Source organism: Stegostoma tigrinum, chromosome 13 (genome assembly GCF_030684315.1).
Source record: "Stegostoma tigrinum isolate sSteTig4 chromosome 13, sSteTig4.hap1, whole genome shotgun sequence".
NCBI lineage: Eukaryota > Metazoa > Chordata > Chondrichthyes > Orectolobiformes > Stegostomatidae > Stegostoma > Stegostoma tigrinum.
The window spans coordinates 76,950,233-76,971,089 of NC_081366.1; the positions used below are offsets into that span (position 1 = coordinate 76,950,233).

The 20,857-nt window shown below is 44.3% G+C and overlaps 1 gene segment (V, D, J or C); it reads right to left on the minus strand.

Moving 5' to 3' along the window:
* Nucleotides 1–1,172: 1,172 nt before the first annotated feature.
* Nucleotides 1,173–19,345, minus strand: LOC125458120 (Ig heavy chain Mem5-like). The segment is given in 5 exon segments: nucleotides 1,173–3,727; nucleotides 6,602–6,736; nucleotides 11,238–11,573; nucleotides 18,636–18,986; nucleotides 19,077–19,345. Coding segments are annotated over 5 exon segments (876 nt in total).
* Nucleotides 19,346–20,857: the final 1,512 nt, after the last annotated feature.

Consider the following 20,857-nt stretch of genomic DNA (forward strand, 5'->3'; position numbering starts at 1 on the left):
GTTTCCTTAGAATTGGGGAACTGCTTGAAAACAGCACAAGGCAGGGGTGTGAGCAGAAACTGGAATTAGGCTGATATACTTCTTTTAAAGCAGGGTTCTAAAGCAGGCCAGTTTTACACAACATAGAACACTACAGCGCAGTTCAGGCCCTCGAAGTTGCGCCGACCTGCGAAACCAAACTGAAGCCCATCTAACCTACACTATTCTGTTATCATCCATATGTTTATCCAATGACCATTTAAATGCCCTTAAAGTTGGTGAGTCTACTACTGTTGCAGGCAGGGCATTCCACGCCCTCACTACTCTCTGAGTAAGGTGAGGGGGGAAAAATTTAAAAGGGACCTGAGGGCTAACTTTTTCACACAGAGGGTGGTGTGTGTATGGAATGAGCTGTCAGAGGAAGTGGTGGATGCTGGTAAAATTACATTTAAATGACATCTGGATGGGCTCATGAATAGGAAGAGTTTAAAGGGATATGGGCCAAATGCTGGCAAATGGGACTAGATTAATTTAGGATATCTGGTCGACATGGACAAGTTGGACCGAAGGGTCTGTTCCATGCTGTACAGCTCTAGGACTCTATAACTGGTAATCAGGACAGGTCGCTCTAAGAACAGCTACATTTCAGCTTAATGGCATGATTCTGAGCTGATGATACAATCAAGTGTGCTGTTTGACAAATGTGGTGTTGGAGAAGATGAGCCCTTTAATTTTCTTTATACAAATATGATATACAAACTTAATAAGCTATAAAACATCCTTTACAGCCAGCAGCATTCGAAAAATTCTGTCCCCAGAAACTGTGCTACTGCAAAATGAAAAGAGCTTCTGTCTTCAACACCCTGGTGACTGCCTTTGGCATTCTGCACCATTAATTGGTATTTAAACACTTACTAAACTTCTATTTAAATGCAACTACAATATTCCTTATTCCTACCCAGCCACACTTCTGAAAGGACTGGACATGAGAGGTGGTGGGGCAATATTTACCCCCTTCCCCCTTCAACCAACGCTGGAGAGTTGATTCTTTTCAACATGAAGAGGCTATTCCTTGGAATTTCAGTGATCATTCCGAGATCAGGCTTCATTTTTCAGTCTGTGGAGAAATCTTTTGATGTTTCAATGGCTTTAGATAGGAAATAAAACCCTCAACATGAGATTTAGTTGGTTTAACAGGTCATCACTTTATTGTAAAATTGTTCTCAAAACGCAATGAATACATGAAAAAAGCCAGCATTTCAGTATCATGAGTTTCAGAGGGAAGTGATCTCTGGTTCTTATATCCAATGTGATGATTAGAAAACTGGATGATGGGAATCCAGCAACAATCTGAGTTCCCTTAATGTAATGCAAAGTTCAACCCATCAATACATGAGCGTATTTTTCACAATAAACTAGCATATCAAACAGATTGTGCATGGTTTCATGAAGGCGAAATCATCTCTGATGCATTTACAAGGATAGCTAAAGGTCATGGAATTCTGACAGTGTGGAAGTAGGCCATTGGGCCCATCAAGTTCACACTACCCTCTGAAGGACATCCCACTCAGACCCGCACCCCTACCCGATCTCTGCATTTCCCACTGCTAATCCACATGTTCCTGAACGCTGTGGGAAATTTAACCTGGCTGATCCGACTACCTTGCACATCTTTGGACTGTGGGAGAGCACCCAGAGGAAATCATGCAAACACGGAGAGAATGTGCAAACTCCACACAGACAGTCGCCCAAGGGTGGGATTGAACCTGGGTCCCTGCTGCAGTAAAGCAGCAGTTCTAACCACTTTGCCACTGTGCCATTCTTCATAGTTCTGAGGAAGGGTCACTTGAGCTGAAACATTAACTCTGATTTCTCTCCACCGATACCACCAGATGTACTGAACTTTTCCATGAAATTCTGTTTTTGTCTCTGATTTACAGCATCTATAGTTCTTTTGGTTTTTAGATATAGGGGAAGCAGTGGATGTAATGTATTTAGATTTCAGAAGGTGTTTGTTACAGTACCACGCATTAAGCTACTTAATAAGACAGAAGCCTATAGTGTTGTAGGTAACACATTAACATGGACAGAGGATTGACTAATCAAAGGGTTGGGTTAAGAGAGACACTTTCAGTATAGCAACCTGTAGCTATTGGAGTGCCACAGGGATTAGTGCTGGGGTGACAAGTATTTACAATATATATGAATGATTCAGATGGCGAAAGTGAATGTACAAAATTTGCAGATGGCACAAAAATAGTTGGGAAGGCCAACAGCCAGGATGCAGAGGGATATGGACAAGCTAAGCAGGTGGTCCAAACCATGGCATATATAATATCAGGTGAGGAAATGTGAGGTGTTGCACTTTGGCAGGAAGGAAGAGTAACTGAAATTTTTTAAATGGAGAAAGACTGCAGAAAGCCACAGAACAGAGGCATTTGGGAGACTCACCTACACATTTTATTATTTAAATTTATTTAAAAGACTAAACCAAGAAATGATGTAAGCATAATCAGAGCTGTCATTTTTTCTTTAAAGTTCCCTATAATTGGGTGTACATATTTTCTCTTCCAATGTGTAAGAGAGTAATAGGCAGCCAGGAATTCCAACAGAGTCATACACTGTACACTGGATCATCGGATTCTGAAGGTTTAATGCAGTGCCTCCAAAATGCTTCTTTCTGCCAAAAGCAGAGTAAATAAATTTTGGGAACTGCCTGTCTATTGGATTCTGAGCCAGCAATTGGCTTCAGTTACAAAACACAATGGGAGTGTGACAAAAGGAATTCTCAGTTTGATTGTAGTTAGCATCACGGAATTGTACAGCTCATGAGGCCATTCAGCCCACAGTGTCTGTTAGCTTTTTAAGGAACCTAAATAACCCAATCACCCTGTGTTTTCCCAAGAGCATTGAAAATTCATTGTTTTTCAATGACATATCCCGATTCCACTTTGCAAGTTTTCTTTTAAAGTTAACTTCATCATGCTTTCAGACACAGTAATACAGATAATTCACAAAATAACATCTCCTTATGCTCCTGAATATTTTGCCAATTATATTAAATCTGGCATCTCTGGTTTCTGACCGTTCTGGTCAGTGAGAATAGCATCACTCCTGCATCTCGGCTAAAACTTCTCAGTAAGGATTCATTACACTGTCTAAGGGCTGAGAAAAAAGTATAGGCTCACATTCGACAGAAGCTCTCATCCCCTCAGCCACTGAAACAATGTAGCCACTGTTGCAATGAAGGAAATGTGGCCTTCAATTTATGCACAGTGAGATCCAACAAACAGCAATGTGACTGCAATCAGATAATCTGATTTTTGTTGTGTGTGATGCTGATCGAGGGATATCAGGAATAATTCCCCTGCCCTTCTTTACAATAGTGCTTTGGGATTTTTTATGCTCAGCTGCAAGGGTAAATGAGGTCTTCTGATAAGTCTCTCAAACGAAAGGTAACACTTCAGACAATGTAGCTCTCTCAGTACAGTGATGGCATGTCAGTCTTAATTCCTGAACTGAAATCCTGGGGTGGAATTTGGGAACACAATCTTCTGCCTCAGAAACCAGAGTGTGACTGACTGACAGCTAATACACATCTAAGCATTACTGCTGATAGCGAAGAGTCCGAAAAATCCTATAGTTTGATGCAAATTTAACATCTCGCTGCAATCTGTAAGCATAGCTCCTATACAGGTTTCCAGTGACAGAGGTAGATTCCTGTCTGAAGTTCAAGCTCAGTGTCTTCCTGAAATTTAAAAAGAATAAAATATAAAAGAAAAGAAGCATAATTAGGCCACTCAAGTCTGTTCTAACATTTAACAAGGTCCTGGCTGATCTGATCTTGGTCTCAACTCTACTTTCCAATAAGAACTGACTCCCCAATAACTCTGTGTCCCTCAGTGCTGATTCTGTTCCACGCTTCATTCTCCACTGAGATGCTGTGAAAGTCGTGGCCCTCTGAGAGAAGGGTCTCCTTCCTAATCTTCACCTTCAATGGGCAACCCCTGATTCTGATACCATGACAGACCCCCACCTCCCGCGCCCCCCACCCCCCCATCACCCTGTCTTTCTAGACTCTTCCCGCAAATACCAGCGGACTCCAATTGGCATAGACCAAATCTTCTCAGCCTTTCCTCACAATGCTACCCTTCATCCCCGGAAACAACCAAATGGGCTTCAGTAAACCACATCCAATATCCTCCCTGCATTTAAATAAAGAAACCAAAGCTGTACCAGTAGTCTAGGTGAAGTCACATCAATTACCTGCAGCATCGGAGAAAGGCTTCCTTAAGGTTAGGCACCACCTTCCTCGCAATAAAGACCAACGTGCTTCCTAACCATTTGTTGTGTCTAAACAATGGCTTTTTGTCAATTGTGTACCAGGTCTCCCAGATCCTTCTGTTCTGCAGCAATATGCAGTCTCTACCCATTTATGTCATACCCTGCTTTTTGTGTCAAAATGAATAACCTCATATTTTCACTCATTACAGAATCCTTACAGTGTGGAAGTAAGCTATTCAGCCCATCAAGTCCATACCGACCCCCTGAAGAGCATCCCGTTCTATCCCCAAAACCCTGCATTTCCCATGGCCAACCCACTCTAATCTTCACGTCTTTGGACTGTGGGAGGAAACTGGAGCACCCGGGGGAAACCCACGCAGACACAGGGAGAATGTGCAAACTCCACACAGACAGTCGTCCGGGGGTGGAATTGAACTCAGGCTCCTGGTGCTGTGAGGCAGAAATGCTAACCACTGAGCCACCGTGCCGCCCCAAATTAGAGTCCATCAGCCATTTTTTGCCCCCTCACTTTATCTAAATCCTTTTGCATCCTCCTCGCAATTTCCTTTCCCATTTACTTTTACTCACAAGTAACTGTGGTGCATTACTGTCAGTCTCTACATCGTTCTCACTAATGTACATCATAACCAGTTGCAACCCCAGCACTGATCTTTGCAGCAATGCATTGATTACAGTTTGCCAGTCTAAGTATGAACCATCTGACCTGACTGTCCGTTTTCTAGTAGTTAACCAATTCTGTTTCCATGCTGATACATTTTCCCCAACACACCTTGCGCAATATCCTTTTATGTACGACCTTACGGTGTGCCTTTTGGAAATCTAATTACGCTACATCTATGGGGTGCTCATTATCCACTCTGCTTGTTACATCCTCAAAGTATTCTAACACATTTGTAAAACCTGATTTTTTCTTTTCATTAAACCACAAAGGCAGGGCTTGATTGTATAGCGATTTTCTAAGTCAGAAGTCACCAGGTTGTCGTCCAACAGGTTTATTTGAAATCACAAGCTTTCGGAGCGCTGCTCCTTCGTCAGGTGAAGTCCTTAATGAGAATTTCAGCATTTTTTCCAATGATGGATGTGAGGCTAAGTTGCCTTGGTTCCCTGCTTTTTGCAATACAACTGTTGTGTTACAGTTTTCCAACACACTGAGGCCTTCCCAGAATCCAGGGAATTTTGAAAGATTATAACTAATGCATCTGCTTTCCCTCAGCAATTTTTTTTTAAGAGTTCAGGGAGCACATCTCCAAGTCCAAGGACTGTGTCAGGCTTTATTCCCCTGATTTTGCCAAGTGCATAACTGCTTATGATAATGAGTTATTTTATTTTTCTCTCCCACCTTAGCCATTCTATTAGTTCTCCAGTTTCAGGAAATCACCTACTGTCCTTGAATGGAACACAGAGCACATTGCCTGGCCACTGACTGGCTCCGCTTCGGAAGATCGTGGCTCTAACTTACACTTGGAGTGTTGGAACCCAGATTCGATCCTGACCACAAAACCAAAATTTAACCACGGGATCAGAATTTCTTCTGTTATATTCTGCAGTTGCCAATCCCAGAATTTACATCAGCATAATGGCACCCAAAGGATTAAACATGAAAACAGTGGGATCTGTATTAAACTGTTTAAACAGTTTTAACCAGGGTGACATGATGGTTACCACTACTACCTTACAGTGCCAGGGACCTGGGTTCGAATCCAGCCTCAGGCAACTGGTCATGTGGAGTTTGTGTGTTCTTCCCCTGTGTCTACGTGGGTTTCCTCTGGGTGCCCCGGTTTCCTCCCTCAGTCCAAGGATGTACAGGTTAGGGTGGATTGGCCATGGGAAATTGCCTGTAGTGTCCAGGAATGTGCGGTCTAGGTGGATTAGCTGTGGGAAATGCAGGGTCACAGGGATGTGGCTGGGGGGATTTCTGGGTGGGATAGTAGGAGGCCTTCGAGCCTACTCCATCATGGCTGATCATCCAACTCAATAGCTTAATCGAGGCTGGTGTGGGCTTAATAGGCCAAATGGCCTGTTTCCACACTGCTCTATGGTTCTATTCTACAAACTCACTTGCTGATTGTCCAACTATGCGCTATGGTTTGTACAGAACGGGCCCCATTTTCTATTCATCGATCTACGTGGAAGGAAAAACTTAATGAGTTCTACTGCAGACGCATTGCTCTCCACTCCTAATTTTCAACTCAGTGCTTAGTCCAACTGGGGTTTCACATCCCGGGAATAAAACCACTTACACTGATGGGCATTATTCAAAGGGAAAGTCCCAGAGACATGTTTATTGTTTGAGAGGGAAGGGAAGCAAAATTCTTACCAGCCCCAGTGTGGGAGGAAGAAGTGGCTTTCTTGTAGATGAGGGTAACAGCGAGAATAGCTAAAATCAGAGACCCCACGGCCGCAAGAATCCACAACAAAACCGATGCCACCGCTGGGACTCCACTGGATTTCACTAATTACAGACAAAGGAGACAGTGGATCATTAGTGAATCATGACAGAGGAATGAGGAGTAGTGCAGAGATCTTTCATGATGGCAAAAGGCTGGTGTGGTGCAGAATGGTGCCTTATCAGATGCCCTTCCTGTCAGCCAGTACCACCAAGAAAGACATGCGATAGCTCCCGTTCTGTTTGCCCGCCTCGTTTTGGTCACTCTTACATCTCCGTTCCTCACGTTCTCGGTTCAGGACGGATGGCAACTTCTTCCATCTGCAAAGGTTCAAGGCACTTACAAAGATCACTGAGCAGATAGAACGCAGAACAGTACAGCACAAGAACGGACTCTTCAGCCCACGATGTGGTGCCGAACACGACGCCGAATTAAACTAATCCCTCCTGCCTGTCCGCGGTTCATATCCCTTCATTTCTTGCATATCCATGTGGTTATCTAAAAGCCCCTTAAATGCCCCTATTGTATCTGCCTCCACCAATCCCCGGCAGCGCTTTCCAGACTCTCTGTGTAAAAAACCCATCCCTCACATCTCTTTGGACCTTTCCTCCTCTCACCTCAAATGCATGCCCCCTAAATGTGGACATTTCAACTCCAGGAAGGACATTCTGACTGTCAACCCTATCTCTGCCTCTCATAGTTTTGTAATTTTGTCAACTTCTATCAGGTGCAACGTGAACTCCTGTGTTCCTGTGAGTAATCACACATAGTGGATAGCACAATCCAGAAGAAACCAGATTCTTATTAACAACTACACCCGAGCCTCAGAACCCCAATCGGCTCATAACTCTTCTGAAAAAGACAAATACTTTGTGCCAACCCACCTCTGGCCACTATATCACTATAACCAACAACACACCCTCAATTCAGTTCAGAAGGCCTGCAAATGTTGTAACATTCTCTCCAGTGAATCGCTTTCAATGAGACAAACAATTAGCCAGACTCACCTACAGCTTTTTGAGACATTAACATCCTCTAGGTAATGATTCTCACATCACTTGGGAGGTGGGATAATCTACCCGAATTGCACAACACAATTTACTCAGTAGTCACACGACACCAGGCATCGTCTGACAGATTTATTTGAAATCACAAGCTTTCGGAGCATCACATGATGAAGTTGTGCAGCTTCTAATTTTGTCCACCCCAGTCCTACAGCGGCACTTCCATATCAAAGCTATTTATTGTCTGAGGTCTCCCTGCAAGTGGAAGGACAAAATCCCCAACAACAAAGCTTCAAATGTCTTACATCCAGAGCCTATTCATCAGAGCTCAGTTTCAGACCTTCACTGTGGGGTTTGTGAAATAAAACACATCTTTCTGCGACTCTGCCTATGTTCTGAAGGTGACAGCTGTAAAGAATGGGTTTGGTGAAAATTGCAAACGATGTTCTAATTGTTACATTCAACAGTTACTATATTTGATCCTGCCTAGGATCAAGGTCTTGTTGCAATATTTTCAATTGATCGTTTGACACAGTTCGAGGGTCATCGAGCAGTCAGTTTCAGTTGTTTGGTCAGAGGAGATCAAAGACTTCTACCTTCAGCCTGTTTATCTGTCAGTTTCTCACCAAGCTGGGAAAGGGGTTCCATGTTAAAAAGGTGATGCTATGGCGCATTCCAGCAGTAAGGGCTCCAGGGGGCCAATAAGCAGAGCTAATATTTGGAGTTAGATCTCAGGAGGAGAGATCCTGGCTGCTATCCAGAACAGTTGGGACTCAGAACAACCTGGGGACCATTGATAATTCAGCGTAGCTGAGAGTTAGGATGAAGGCAGTAGAAAAACAGGTCAAGCTTGATACAGTTGAGAATGATTAGAGCTCAGATAAACAAAGAGTTGTTTCAGCTTAGTCAATGTAACTTGTCTGCAAAAGAGTTAGAATTGTACTCACGAGCAGGTTCCAGAGTGTGACCTTGAGAGCCTGGTGAAATGTGAGAGAAGGGACTGAATGGTTCGGACATCAGGAGCTGTCCAGGCAGTATCTGACAGGGTAATTTTAGCAAGAGCTTCAGAGTTAGGACCTCCAATGTTAAGAATTGAAACCATTTGTGAAGGAAACAAGTTTTTAATGGGATTCTATGGAGATCTATGCTTGTACTAACATCTGATAGTGCAGTGGAAAGCAACTGCTGAGAAATCCTGTTGCCATCTTGATTGTTGCCATGACAACATTGGCTACTTGATGTGGTCTTTGGGATATTTAACAGGTGTTTGTCTGTATACACATAGTTACCTCACGTTAAATCTAGATTGTAGACTATAAGGTAAATATCTATGTACAGTTTTAGTGTCATAACTTAGACAGTAAAGTTTTATTTCATTTGTTCAAGGTTGTGGAATTTAGGGCGGCACAGTGGCTCAGTGGTTAGCAGTGCTGCTTCACAGCACCAGGGACCTGGATTCAGTTCTACTCTCAGGTAACTGTCCGTGTGGAGTTTACACATTCTCCCCGTGTCAGCGTGGATTTCCTTCCGGAGCTCTGGTTTCCTTCCACTGTCCAGCAATGTGCAGGTTAGGATGGATTAGTCATGGTAACTAAGGGGTTACAAGGGATAGTGCAGGGAGTGAGTCTGGTTGGGATGCTCATCGGAGGGTTGGTATGGGCTCGATGGGCCGAATGGCCTGCCTCCACACTGTGGGGATTCTCTGATGATACCCGTCTGTGATCTCAAACTTTGTCCTTGGTGCTGTGAGGCTGCAGTGCTATTCACTGAACAAATGCGCCACCCCAAATTACAGTTTTGAACTCACATCATGGAACATTGCAGACTTACATACAAACCTACTCTGAAAGCCAACCTCAGAGCATGTAAATTGGGGAAAATAAGCAGTCACAGGAAGAAGTCACCATCGGTAAGCAAACTCAACATGTGGGTTTTGTACAATGCTGGGGTCTTCACCTTCCCTTCCGACAGTGATTTCAGTCATAACATTGTTTTTCAATCAGACCTCAAAACCAAACATAGTTTAACATCACTTGTGAGTTCACACTAATCAAGACAGTGAATAATCATTGCTGAAGAACTGGGAGAATCTGCAATGGAATATGTGTTTCTTATTTAGAAAAAAAGGAATACAGGCATGAACTATTTTCTAAACAGTGAGAAAATTCATAAAGCCGAAGTACAAAGGGATCTGGGAGTGCTGGACCAGGATTCTCTAAAAGTTAACTTGCAGGTTGAGTCCATGATTAAGAAAGCGAATGTAATGTTGCCGCTTATCTCAATAGGGTTTGGAATATAAAAGCAGTGATGTGCTTCTGAGACTTTATAAAGCTCTCGTTAGGCCCCATTTAGAATACTGTGTCCAATTTTGGGCCCCACACCTCAGAAAGGACATACTAGCCCTGGAGCGTGTCCAGCGGAGATTCACACGGATGATCCCTGGAATGGTAGGTTTAACGTATGATGAATGGCTAAGGATCCTGGGATTGTATTCATTGGAGTTTAGAAGGTTGAGGGGAGATCTAATAGAAACTTACAAGATAATGTATGGCTTAGAAAGGATGGACGCTGGGAAGTTGTTTCCATTAGGCGGGGAGACTAGGATCCATGGACACAGCCTTAGAATTAGAGGGGGTCAATTTAAAACGGAAATGAGGAGACATTTTCTCAGCCAGAGAGTGGTGGGCCTGTGGAATTCATTGCCACAGAATGCAGTGGAGGCCGGGACGTTAAATGTCTTCAAGGCAGAGATTGTTAAATTCTTGATCTCGCAAGGAATTAAGGGCTACGGGGAGAGTGCGGGTAAGTGGAGTTGAAATGCCCATAAGCCATGATTTAAATGGCAGAGTGGACATGATGGGCTGAATGGCCTCACTTCCACTCCTATGTCTTATGGTTTTATGGCCTTAAATAAGTTTTTCTTTGGTTGGCGTGCTGCTTTTGCAACTTAACCTCATTGTGAGCAATCAATCAATGCTGGAAATCTACAGTGTTCACAATAAGGAAGCAGATTTCCTCCACTTTGCACAATTGTGAATCCAGAGCTGATCCATTAGCACCGCATCTCTGCACATCACAATTCACTTGTAAACGCTTCTCTGTGTAAATGAATGCAATTCAAACCAAAGATTACCATGGATGTTCTGCTGTGCAGCTCGTTTTCACATTTAACATTCCACACCTCAGAAAAATGCCACCTCTGAAACCGTGGGTCTCCCCATGTGGTCAGAATGTTCTTCAGGATAGTGTGAAGAGGCTACAGACGAACACTGTGTAAGCCCTCACAAACATTAACTAATGTGTACCCACTTGCATACCACACAACAACCCCAGCAACCCACCCACACCTCAAAGGCACCCAACTGACAGCCCCACCATAGATGAGAAAAAAACAACTCCCTTCCACAAAACCACATCTGACCCAGACTCATGGAGCTCAATTCCACACGTACGCTCTTCCACACTCCCCACGTACACCCCTGCAAGCACCCATCCACATGCACCATGCATACCACATGCACTGAGCCCTCAGCACTTCCAAAGCACCTCCACACCAGCTCACCAGTGTAGACGTCGTGCAGATCCTTGGTGACAGCTCTCTGCAGCGCCTGTCCCAGGGACACATGTTTCACTTCACACCAGTAGGTGCGGTTACTCTCCCACTCTGCTGTCAGCACGGTCAACTGGGTCACTGTTCGGTAAGTGCTGGCACTGCCCAAAGCTACCGCAAACTGGGTCACTCCCGTATCCACTGGGCCATTCTCATCTCTCCAAGTCACAGAAATATCGGCAGGGTAAAAATCTGACACCAAACAAGTCATGGTAACATTTTGTCCTGCAGAGGCAGCGTCAGACAGAGGAGCGATCAGGTGGATCACAGGCTTCTGAATGAAACCATCTACAGCAAAGACAGGAACAGATCATTAGACCAAAGATTCAATGAATGCTTTATCACATGCATCTGACCAAATGCGTTTTGAATATGTTAAGTGAAGGCAGAGAGCAGTGATTTTCTTTGTAAAATATTATCAATAAGTTATAACAGCAAAATCAATTAATCACTCAGAAATGTAATAGAACTATGGAGTTCGGACCTACAGGTTTGAGAAAAAGTAACCGTAAAAGGTTTTCCAGCTCTTACTTCTAACTTCAAAATGATAAATGATAAAACCTCCATAATTCTGATGTTATTAAAATTTACTCAAATTGAAGTCAATGTACTAATGGATGACATTGTTATAATCCCTAACAGCTCATTTGTCACTATTTGACAGAATAGCAATTTCGTCTGTCAATATTTCAGACTAATCTCAAACACATGAAATAAACTTCCAACGGCCTCCTAACTGAATTAATTGAGAGAATAATTAGAAATATTTTGCATGGAACTCTTGCTGCACACTATTCTAAGATTTATAAGGCACATAGATGTGAGCTGAGTATCTGGAATGAAAAATATTGAAACAAAGGAGAGAGAATTTAAAAAGACGTAAGGGGCAAACCTTCCAGGAAGAGAATCATTTGCGTGTGGAATGAACTTCCTGAGGAAGTAGTGGATGTGGGTACAGTTACAGTGTTTGAAAGACTTTTGGACATTTACACGAATAGGAAAAGTTTGGAGGGATATGGGCCAGGGGCAGGCAGGTGGGACTAGTTTCGTTTGGGACTACAGGTTGGACCAAAAGATCTGTTTCCATGCTGTACAGCTCTATGAATGTATGGCTGTAAAAATGTTGTTGTCTTTGAAAAATAAAATAACTTAAGAGTATTTTAACATATGGCTAATCATGTAATTATAAGATTAGTTTGGTCTTAATGTTTTGGTCATTTTATACATAAATCTAAAATTATGGGGAAGCTATCAGATGGTCCTGTCAATATATTACTTGACATATTTAAGATAACACAAATCATGTCTCCCCACAGCAATGCCCACTGCAACCTGGGGGAGGCACTGGTTTGAGACAAGCATGTGAAGTACAAAGGGGCAGTATCAGTTTTATTAATGGACACTTGACCCTAATGTTCCTTAAAATCATTTTATAATAAAAAAGATAAAACCAATGTTTAACATAAATAACTAATCAGGTATACCGTAAGGCTTGAACACTAATTATGTTATAATTAGTTAGAACATTAATGTTCTAACTTATATAGGGGTTGAGAAGTTACATTAAGGTTGTACAGGACATTGGTGAGGTCGCTTCTGGAATACTGTGTCCAGGTCTGGTTGCCCAGTTATAGGAAGGATATTATAAAGCTGGAGAGGGTTCGGAAAGGATTTACCATTATGTTGACCGGAATGGAGGGTTTGAGTTATAAGGAGAGGTTGAATAGGCTGGGACTTTTCTCAGTGGAGCATAGAAGCTTGAGGGTATCTTATAGAGGCTTATAAAACCATGTGGAGTATAGATAGGGTTGAAAATTGTTGTCTTTTCCCGAGGATGGGGGATTTCAAGACTAGGGGTCATATTTTTAAGGTGAGAGGAAAGAGATTTAAAAAATACATGGGGGCAATTTTTTTACACAGAAATTTGTTGGCGAGTGGAGCGAACATTTGCAGGAAGTGGCAGATGTGGGCACTGTTACAACGTTTTAAAAGCATTTAGAAAAGAACATGAATAAGAAAGGTTTGAAGGGATATGGGCCAGGAGCAGGTATTTGGGACTAGTTCAGATTGGAATTATGTTTGGCATGGACTGGTTAGACCAAAGAGTTCCATGCTGTATGACTGTGTATGTCAGTAAGGGATAAATCAATTCACACAACTTATGTTGTATTTGCCACACAATGGAGAGTCTACAGAACGTATCCCTATAGTACCTGATGCACAAAATTGGTCTAAAAAAGATAATTAATTTCTGAAATGAAAATATAAAACACTAGAGATTCTCAACAGATCTTACAGCACCTTGGAGAGAGAAACAGAGTGAATGTTTGGCTTGATTTCTTTTAGCAGATTTGAGAGATTTTGGAAATGTGCAATGAATTTAAAGTAAGAACAGTTGGTGGAGAGTGGGAAATGGAACAAAGGGGAAGGTGGCTGACAGGGTGTAAAGCAGGAGAGGTTCTCGTCATTTATCCTATTTTCCACTCCCTTTGGTTGTTTGCATTAAATACCCTTTTGTCATTAAATCTCGCTTGCCCCCAACTTTATCACTGACATTCCCTAAAAGGACAATAGCAGTGGATGCTTGGGAACACCACTGCCTGCCAATTCCCTCTGAACCACACACCAGCCTGATCTGAAACTATATCACCATCCCTGCACTGTTGCTTGGTCAAAAACCTGGACCTCTCTTCCTTATAACACTGTGGCTGCATCTACACTATGTGGACTACAGCCATGTAAAAACGCAATTCATCATCACCTTCTCAAGGGCAGCTAGAAATGGGCAACAAATGTTGACCTTCCCGGTAACACCCACATGCCAGGAACAAATAAAAGCCAGTTTCCAGTCACCAACTTCAGATGTTGTAGATGCTGAAGAGCCATTAAGAATTATTGGGGAACACAAGTTACAAAGAAGGAAAGTCACGCAAACCTTTTCAACCAAAAGCATAAAAGAACTGAGAAATATTTTAAGCTATCACAAAAAGTAATCCAAGTGAATAAAAGTCAAAACGAGATAAACAGTACTTCTGGAAAGTGGTAAACTTTCAATCAATCAGTTTGATTAGGAGATAGTAGGAGCTGCTGATGCTGGAGAATCTGAGATAACAACGTGTAGAGCTAGATGAACACAGCAGGCCAAGCAGCGTCAGAGGAGCAGGAAAGCTAACATTTCGGGCCTAGACTCTTCATCAGAAACACACATTTAAAATACAATTTAAACTCCACTGCGAAGCCTCCTCTAAGGATGCCTATCCTGAAGAAGTTACCCTCCAGAGCATTTCTGAAGAAGGGTCTAGGCCCGAAACATCAGCTTTCCTGCTCCTCTGATGCTGCTTGGCCTGCTGTGTTCATCCAGCTCCACACCTTGTTATCTTTAATGAGTTTGATTAGTTGGGTTCATCTACTAAATTCAGGGAACGTATTAACCCCCATCATCATTCCTCCTTTTCAAAACTGTTGCAGGTTGGATACTTGCGTGAAGTTATATTATCGAAATTAGAACCGTTTTGTACTCTGGACATCTGAGAGATTGCATTAGAAAACGTTCAAACAAAGAGTAACAACTGTACACGAATGGCTGTAGGGGACACATTGGCTAAGTTCTGTTCAAGTGGTGAGACTTAATAAGAAGCCAGCAATCAAAAATGGTTCTACAAAGGATCTAGAAACATGTTGTTCAATGGACATACCATTTATACTGATCTTTCTGATGAGTGGAGAAGGCAAGGCTTCATGTGAAACAATACAAAAGTAACGAGAACCACTGAGCCACCGAGATGTTGAAATCGTCAATTTACTAATTGTAGTGTAATGGTTATTTGAATCCACCAGTCTACGTAAGTCAGTGATGCCTGAGAATATCTGTCTGCCCCCTTCATACCAAGACACAGATATATTCTCCGGGTAAAACTCTCTTGACACACAAAGCAGCGAGCTATCCGCCTGTGGGAATTCTTTCTCAGGCGTTACGTAATGGAGATGCACAGAAGGTGGTCGTGATAAAATGGCTGAAACTAGAAGGGGAAAAGGCAATTAATTTTCATCATATTCATTGTGCATTCAGGACTTAAATATATAACTGTCAAAGATTCTCAACTTTCACTTATTGGGACAGATGCAAGAATACCAAAATACAGGCCTCCAGCCCTCGCCCATCTTTCATCCAACCCACGTTCCCATGTCCCTCTGTACCAAACAACAGTCCCATCTGCACACCTCAAAACCCTCAGTAACCTCTCTGCCCAACTCATCGCCATGGCCCTTTATAGCCTCAAATACACCCCATGCGTCTGTACTCACCCCCATAATCCCTCATACCCCATGCGTCTGTACTCACCCCCATAATCCCTCATACCCCATGCGTCTGCACTCACCCCCATAATCGCTCGTACTCCATGCTTCTGTACTCACCCCCATAATCGCTCATACTCCATGCTTCTGTACTCACCCCCATAATCCCTCATACCCCATGTGTCTGTACTCACCCCCATAATCCCTCATACCCCATGCGTCTGTACTCACCCCCATAATCCCTCATCCCCATGCATCTGTACTCACCCCTATATTCCCTCATACCCCTTGCTTCAATACAAACCCCCATATTCCCTCATACCCCATGCATCTGTACTCACCCCCATAATCCCTCATCCCCCTTGCCCCTGTACTCACCCCCATAATCCCTCGTACCCGATGACAATCTACACATCCTAACAACTGCCACATCCCTGATGCATGCTATTCTAACCCATAACGCCCCAGCCCACCTCAGAACCCAAGAGGGGTTTGTATAAGATGTATCGAAAATGGATTGGGGCTATTTTCCGTGGGACGTCAGAGGCTGAGGGGTGACTTTATGGAGGTTTCTAAAATCATGAGGGGAATGGATAGGGTGAGTAGACAAGATCTTTTCCCCAGGGTAGGGGGAGTCCAAAACTAGAGGGGCATAGGTTTAAGCTGAGAGGAGAAAGATTTAGAAAGGACCTGAGGGGTTAACTTTATCTCGCAGAGGCTGGTGTGTGTATGGAATGAGCTGTCAGATAAAGTGGAGGAGCCTGATACAATTAATACATGTAAAAACATCTGGATGGGTACATTAATAGGAAGGGTTTAGAGGGATATGAGCTAAATGCTGGCAAATGGGGCTAGATTCATTTAGGATATCTGGTCAGTATGGATGAGTTGGGCACAAGGGTCTGTTTCTGAGCTGTAGAGGTCTATGACTCTATGACTGTAAGTATAATGAGGGAAGAGAGAGCAGAAACTACAGAGACACTGGCAACAATTTCCCCTTGGACACAGAGGGATGGTGACGGAGGACGGAGGAATTGCAAATGTTCTGCACTCGTTCAAAACGGAGTGTAAAGATAGACCGACTAACGACAGATTGGTTAGTTTAACATCAGCAGCTGGGCAACTTCTTGAGACAATATTTCAGAATGTAATCAGCAGCCACTGGACAATATTGAACTTGCTGGAGGTTTTAGATGATGTAACAAAGGCTGACACAGCCATCCATGAGCCGCTCGAAAGGTGCGGGAGCCAAACTAGAACATGTGGAATGAAAGGGGTAGACACAACATAGAGGCGACGATGGTCGAGAGACAGCAAACAGAAAGTAATAATTAATGAGATAATAGGAACTGCAGACGCTGGAGAATCCAAGGTGTAGAGCTGGATGAACACAGCAGGCCAAGCAGCATCAAACACCTTTCAGGGGAGCATTTGCAGCTCAGTTCCTTGGGCGTCAGTGGTGGGCGCCTTGGTTTTCCAAATATTAGCTTATCTTGGCACACGTTTCAAAACACACAAACTGTACAAAACCAAGGCAGCATTGTAAACTGTGCAAATGAAGTTCGAAAGGGCAGTTGGAAAGACAGAGACAGAGTTAAGGGGAGGGAAGCGAGGCCACGCATCTTGGTCAGAAGAACACAAAATAAAAGATGCATGTTTAAAGTAGGTGCAGGAGTGAGGGACGTGAGTGTATCTGTGCATCAGTCATTAAAGATTGCAGGACAGGTCAGAATACCCTAAACTTTATTAATAAGGGCAAAGCTTGTAAGATCAAGGAGGCCACAGTGAGCTAATACAAGACACTTAGCTCAGTTTACTGGAACATTGTACCTAGTACTAGTGCTGTACTTTAGGAAGGATAGTGAAGCCATTCGAAAGAATGCAGACAAAGCTTTACAAGAGTGGGACCAGGACTGCGGAATTTCAGTTACGGAGATAGATTGGAGAAGCTGGGACTACAGGAGATCTGACTAAATTGTTCAAAATAACGTGAGGCCTGCACAGAACAGATAGGGAGAAAGTGTTCCCATTCATGAAAGGCTTGAGAATGAAAAGGCACATGTTTAAAGTAAATTGCTAAAATAAGGCATGAGGAAAAATTTTTCTCACATAGTGAGTGCTTAGGACCTGGAATGCACTGCCTGAGAGTGGGGCGAAGTCACGATTGAACTGAGGCTGTTGAAGGGGAATTAGACAGTTACTTGGAAAGGAGCACTGTTCAGGTTCACTTGGACAAGCCAGGGGAATGGCACTAAGTGAAGTGGTCATTTGGAGGGCTGGTGAAGACTCAATAGATTGAGTGGTCTCCTACCCCAGAGGTGCTGACCTGCTCCATCTACGGCTGGGAAATGCTATCAGTTGTTAACTTATCCTTAGGATGTGGGGGGGGGGGGGGGGGGGGGGGGGCGGTTTCAAGACACGGTAGGGGGGCACATTTTCAAGGTGAGAGAAGAGAGACCTTTTTTTACAGAGAGAGTAGTTCACGTGTGGAATGAACTTCCTGAGGAAGTGGTGGATTTGGGTACAGTTACAACGTGTTAGAGACATTTGGATAAGTACATGAATAGGAAAGGTTTGGAAAGATATGGGCCAGGAGCAAGCAGGTGGGACTAGTCTGATTTAGGATTATGGTCAGCATGGGCTGGTTGGACTGAAGGATCTGTTTCTGCGCTGTGTGACTCTGTGGCTATCTGGTTCAACCCACATCAGTTTAACCAAACGGGCGTTTTCAAGTTCTATCAGCACCAGGTTTGGGTTATTCCTCTTGCTCCATATAAACTACCCCCCCCCCCCACCCCCCGGGGCTCTTGTGGTGCAGTGGTAATGTCCCTACTCTGGACCTGGAGGGCTGGGTTCATGTCCCACCTGCTCCAGCAGTGTATAATAACATCTCTGACCAGGTCGATTTGGAAAATATCTATAAACAGCATCCGACATGTTGGGAAGACCTCAGCTATCACAGTTCGGGTGAAACATCAGAGACTGATGCAATATTAACCGTTTCAACAGCCGGAGTAAATGCTCTGATCTGCTTCAATATGCTCCTTCACTCACATGCTTTGACCTTCAGTGTGGTCCCACAGGCACACCAGTCATCTCCTACCTCACCACTCTGGCAGTAGTATGTGGCGGAGTCCTCCAGCCTCAAGGCGTCGATTTTTAGACCATATTTGCTGCCGCCGGCTTGAGAGAAGCGAGGCTCGATCCCTGGCATTCGAGTCGCCTTTTTCTCTCCCGGCTTCCAGTTCATGAGCCACTTGGTTTCTGAAGAGCCCGGGCTCACGTATCCCCACTTCATAAGGAGCTTCTCATTAGAACTTAAACACTCAAGTGTCACTGATCCTTGCTCCTGGGCGAGCACAGTAGCCGAAGGCATCGACAGAGCAGTGTGGGGTACAACTGGACCTGAAATGGAAGAGATAGAAAATCACCAAGTGAGCCGCACAGGCCCAGTGTGAATGAAGATAAACCCACACCAGGGGATTAGCTCCTTACCCAACTGCAGGCTGATCAGAACAAAGATGCAGAACATTTTCATCTCGGTTTGTCTGCTCAAGAAGTTTCCACAATTCACAATTGAGTTCTGTTCCACGGTGAGGAATGGATTTTGTAATTGCTCTTTGGTTGATGAGCACTTACAGGGAGCTGGTTACGAAGGTGCTGAGATTCTCCAGACTTCTCACTGAGAAATAGCAGATTTCTGGCGGTCACGCTGTGTTTACTGTGGGTCAGTGTAAGCTGACCAAGCGAGAGCTTCTGGGATTTAGCAGGGTGCCTCCTCCCTTCCCCTCCCCACCCCGGAGATATCACTCAGGAAACAGAGCTAAATAAAGCCCTGCCAAACCTGCTGAGCTTTTAAATATTCAGGAAACAAAAGACTCTCTGAAAAACGAAACTAGCAACCAGAAATCGGCTCGATTGCAGGGCTGCTTCCCTCTGGTTGATGCGAGATTCCTCACTCGGCTTCATCAGACCTTTGCCACTCTCTGTACCACCTCTCCATGGTACCCATCCTGTGACACTGCCAGCTCGTCAATGCTGGAAGTGTCGCTCCTGCCAGCACCTTCCTGCAATTTCCTGCATTGGATCCGCTTATGGAATGCGGTTGGGTTCCCAGCCAAGCCGTTGTCACCCAGTATCGGCCAAACACGAGGCCCACAGGAAAATGGACTTTTCGGAGAGCACCTCAGTAGCACTTCACTCCAATGGTTCACATTCGACAACGCTTTGCCCCGCAGGATCCCTGCCCCTGACGTCAACGCAGTTGCCAGCCCAATGCACCCCTTCCCAGATGTCAGTCTCATCTCACATCTGCTCACTGGAAATGGTTAAAGATGCACAGCAACCAGCAAAAGGAAAGAAAAACAGGCCTCCACACTTCAAGCAACAACAACCTCGATGCAGTGAGCACCCAGCTCACATCGACTGGCAGTGCAGCCCGTTGCCGGCTCATTCTGCATCACTCTGTCATGCTGAAGGTGCTCTCCCTCCTGCTCAATGTCCTCCTCTCTTCTCCTCAGAAGACCGCTGTTGCTCTCCTGGGTCTACAGTCTCCATCACATCCTCACATTGCCTGCTCCCCTCTGTACCCCAGCATGCTGCAGTCAATCCCAGGGATGGGCATGGCTCACAGTGACCCAACCCTGACTGAGTCAAGCAGGCAGCCCCGATTAATGGGTGAACAGGCCCCTGTCTGATCTCTGAAGATCTCTGACTGATCTCCGTGAGGATATCTGACTGATCTCTGTGAAGATCCCTGACTGATCTCCAAGAAGATCCCTGACTGATCTCCAGGAAGATCTCTAACTGATCTCCAAGAAGATCTCTGACTGATCTCTGTGAAGATCCCTGACTGATCTCCGTGAAGGTCCCTGACTGATCTCCATGAAGATCCCTGACTGATCTTCAAGAAGATCCCTGAGTGATCTCCGGGAAGATCTCTGACTGATCTCCATGAAGATCCCTGACTGATCTTCAAGAAGATCCCTGACTGATCTCCGGGAAGATCTCTGACTGATCTCCAAGGAGATCCCTGACTGATCTCCATGAAGATCTCTGACTGATCTCCGGGAAGATCTCTGACTGATCTCCGTGAAGGTCCCTGACTAATCTCCGTGGAGGTCCCTGACTGATCTCTGTGAAGATCCCTGACTGATCTCTGTGAAGATCCCTGATTGATCTCTGTGAAGATCCCTGACTGATCTCCGTGAAGAACCCTGACTGATCTCCGTGAAGGTCCCTGACTGATCTCCGTGAAGGTCCCTGACTGATCTCCG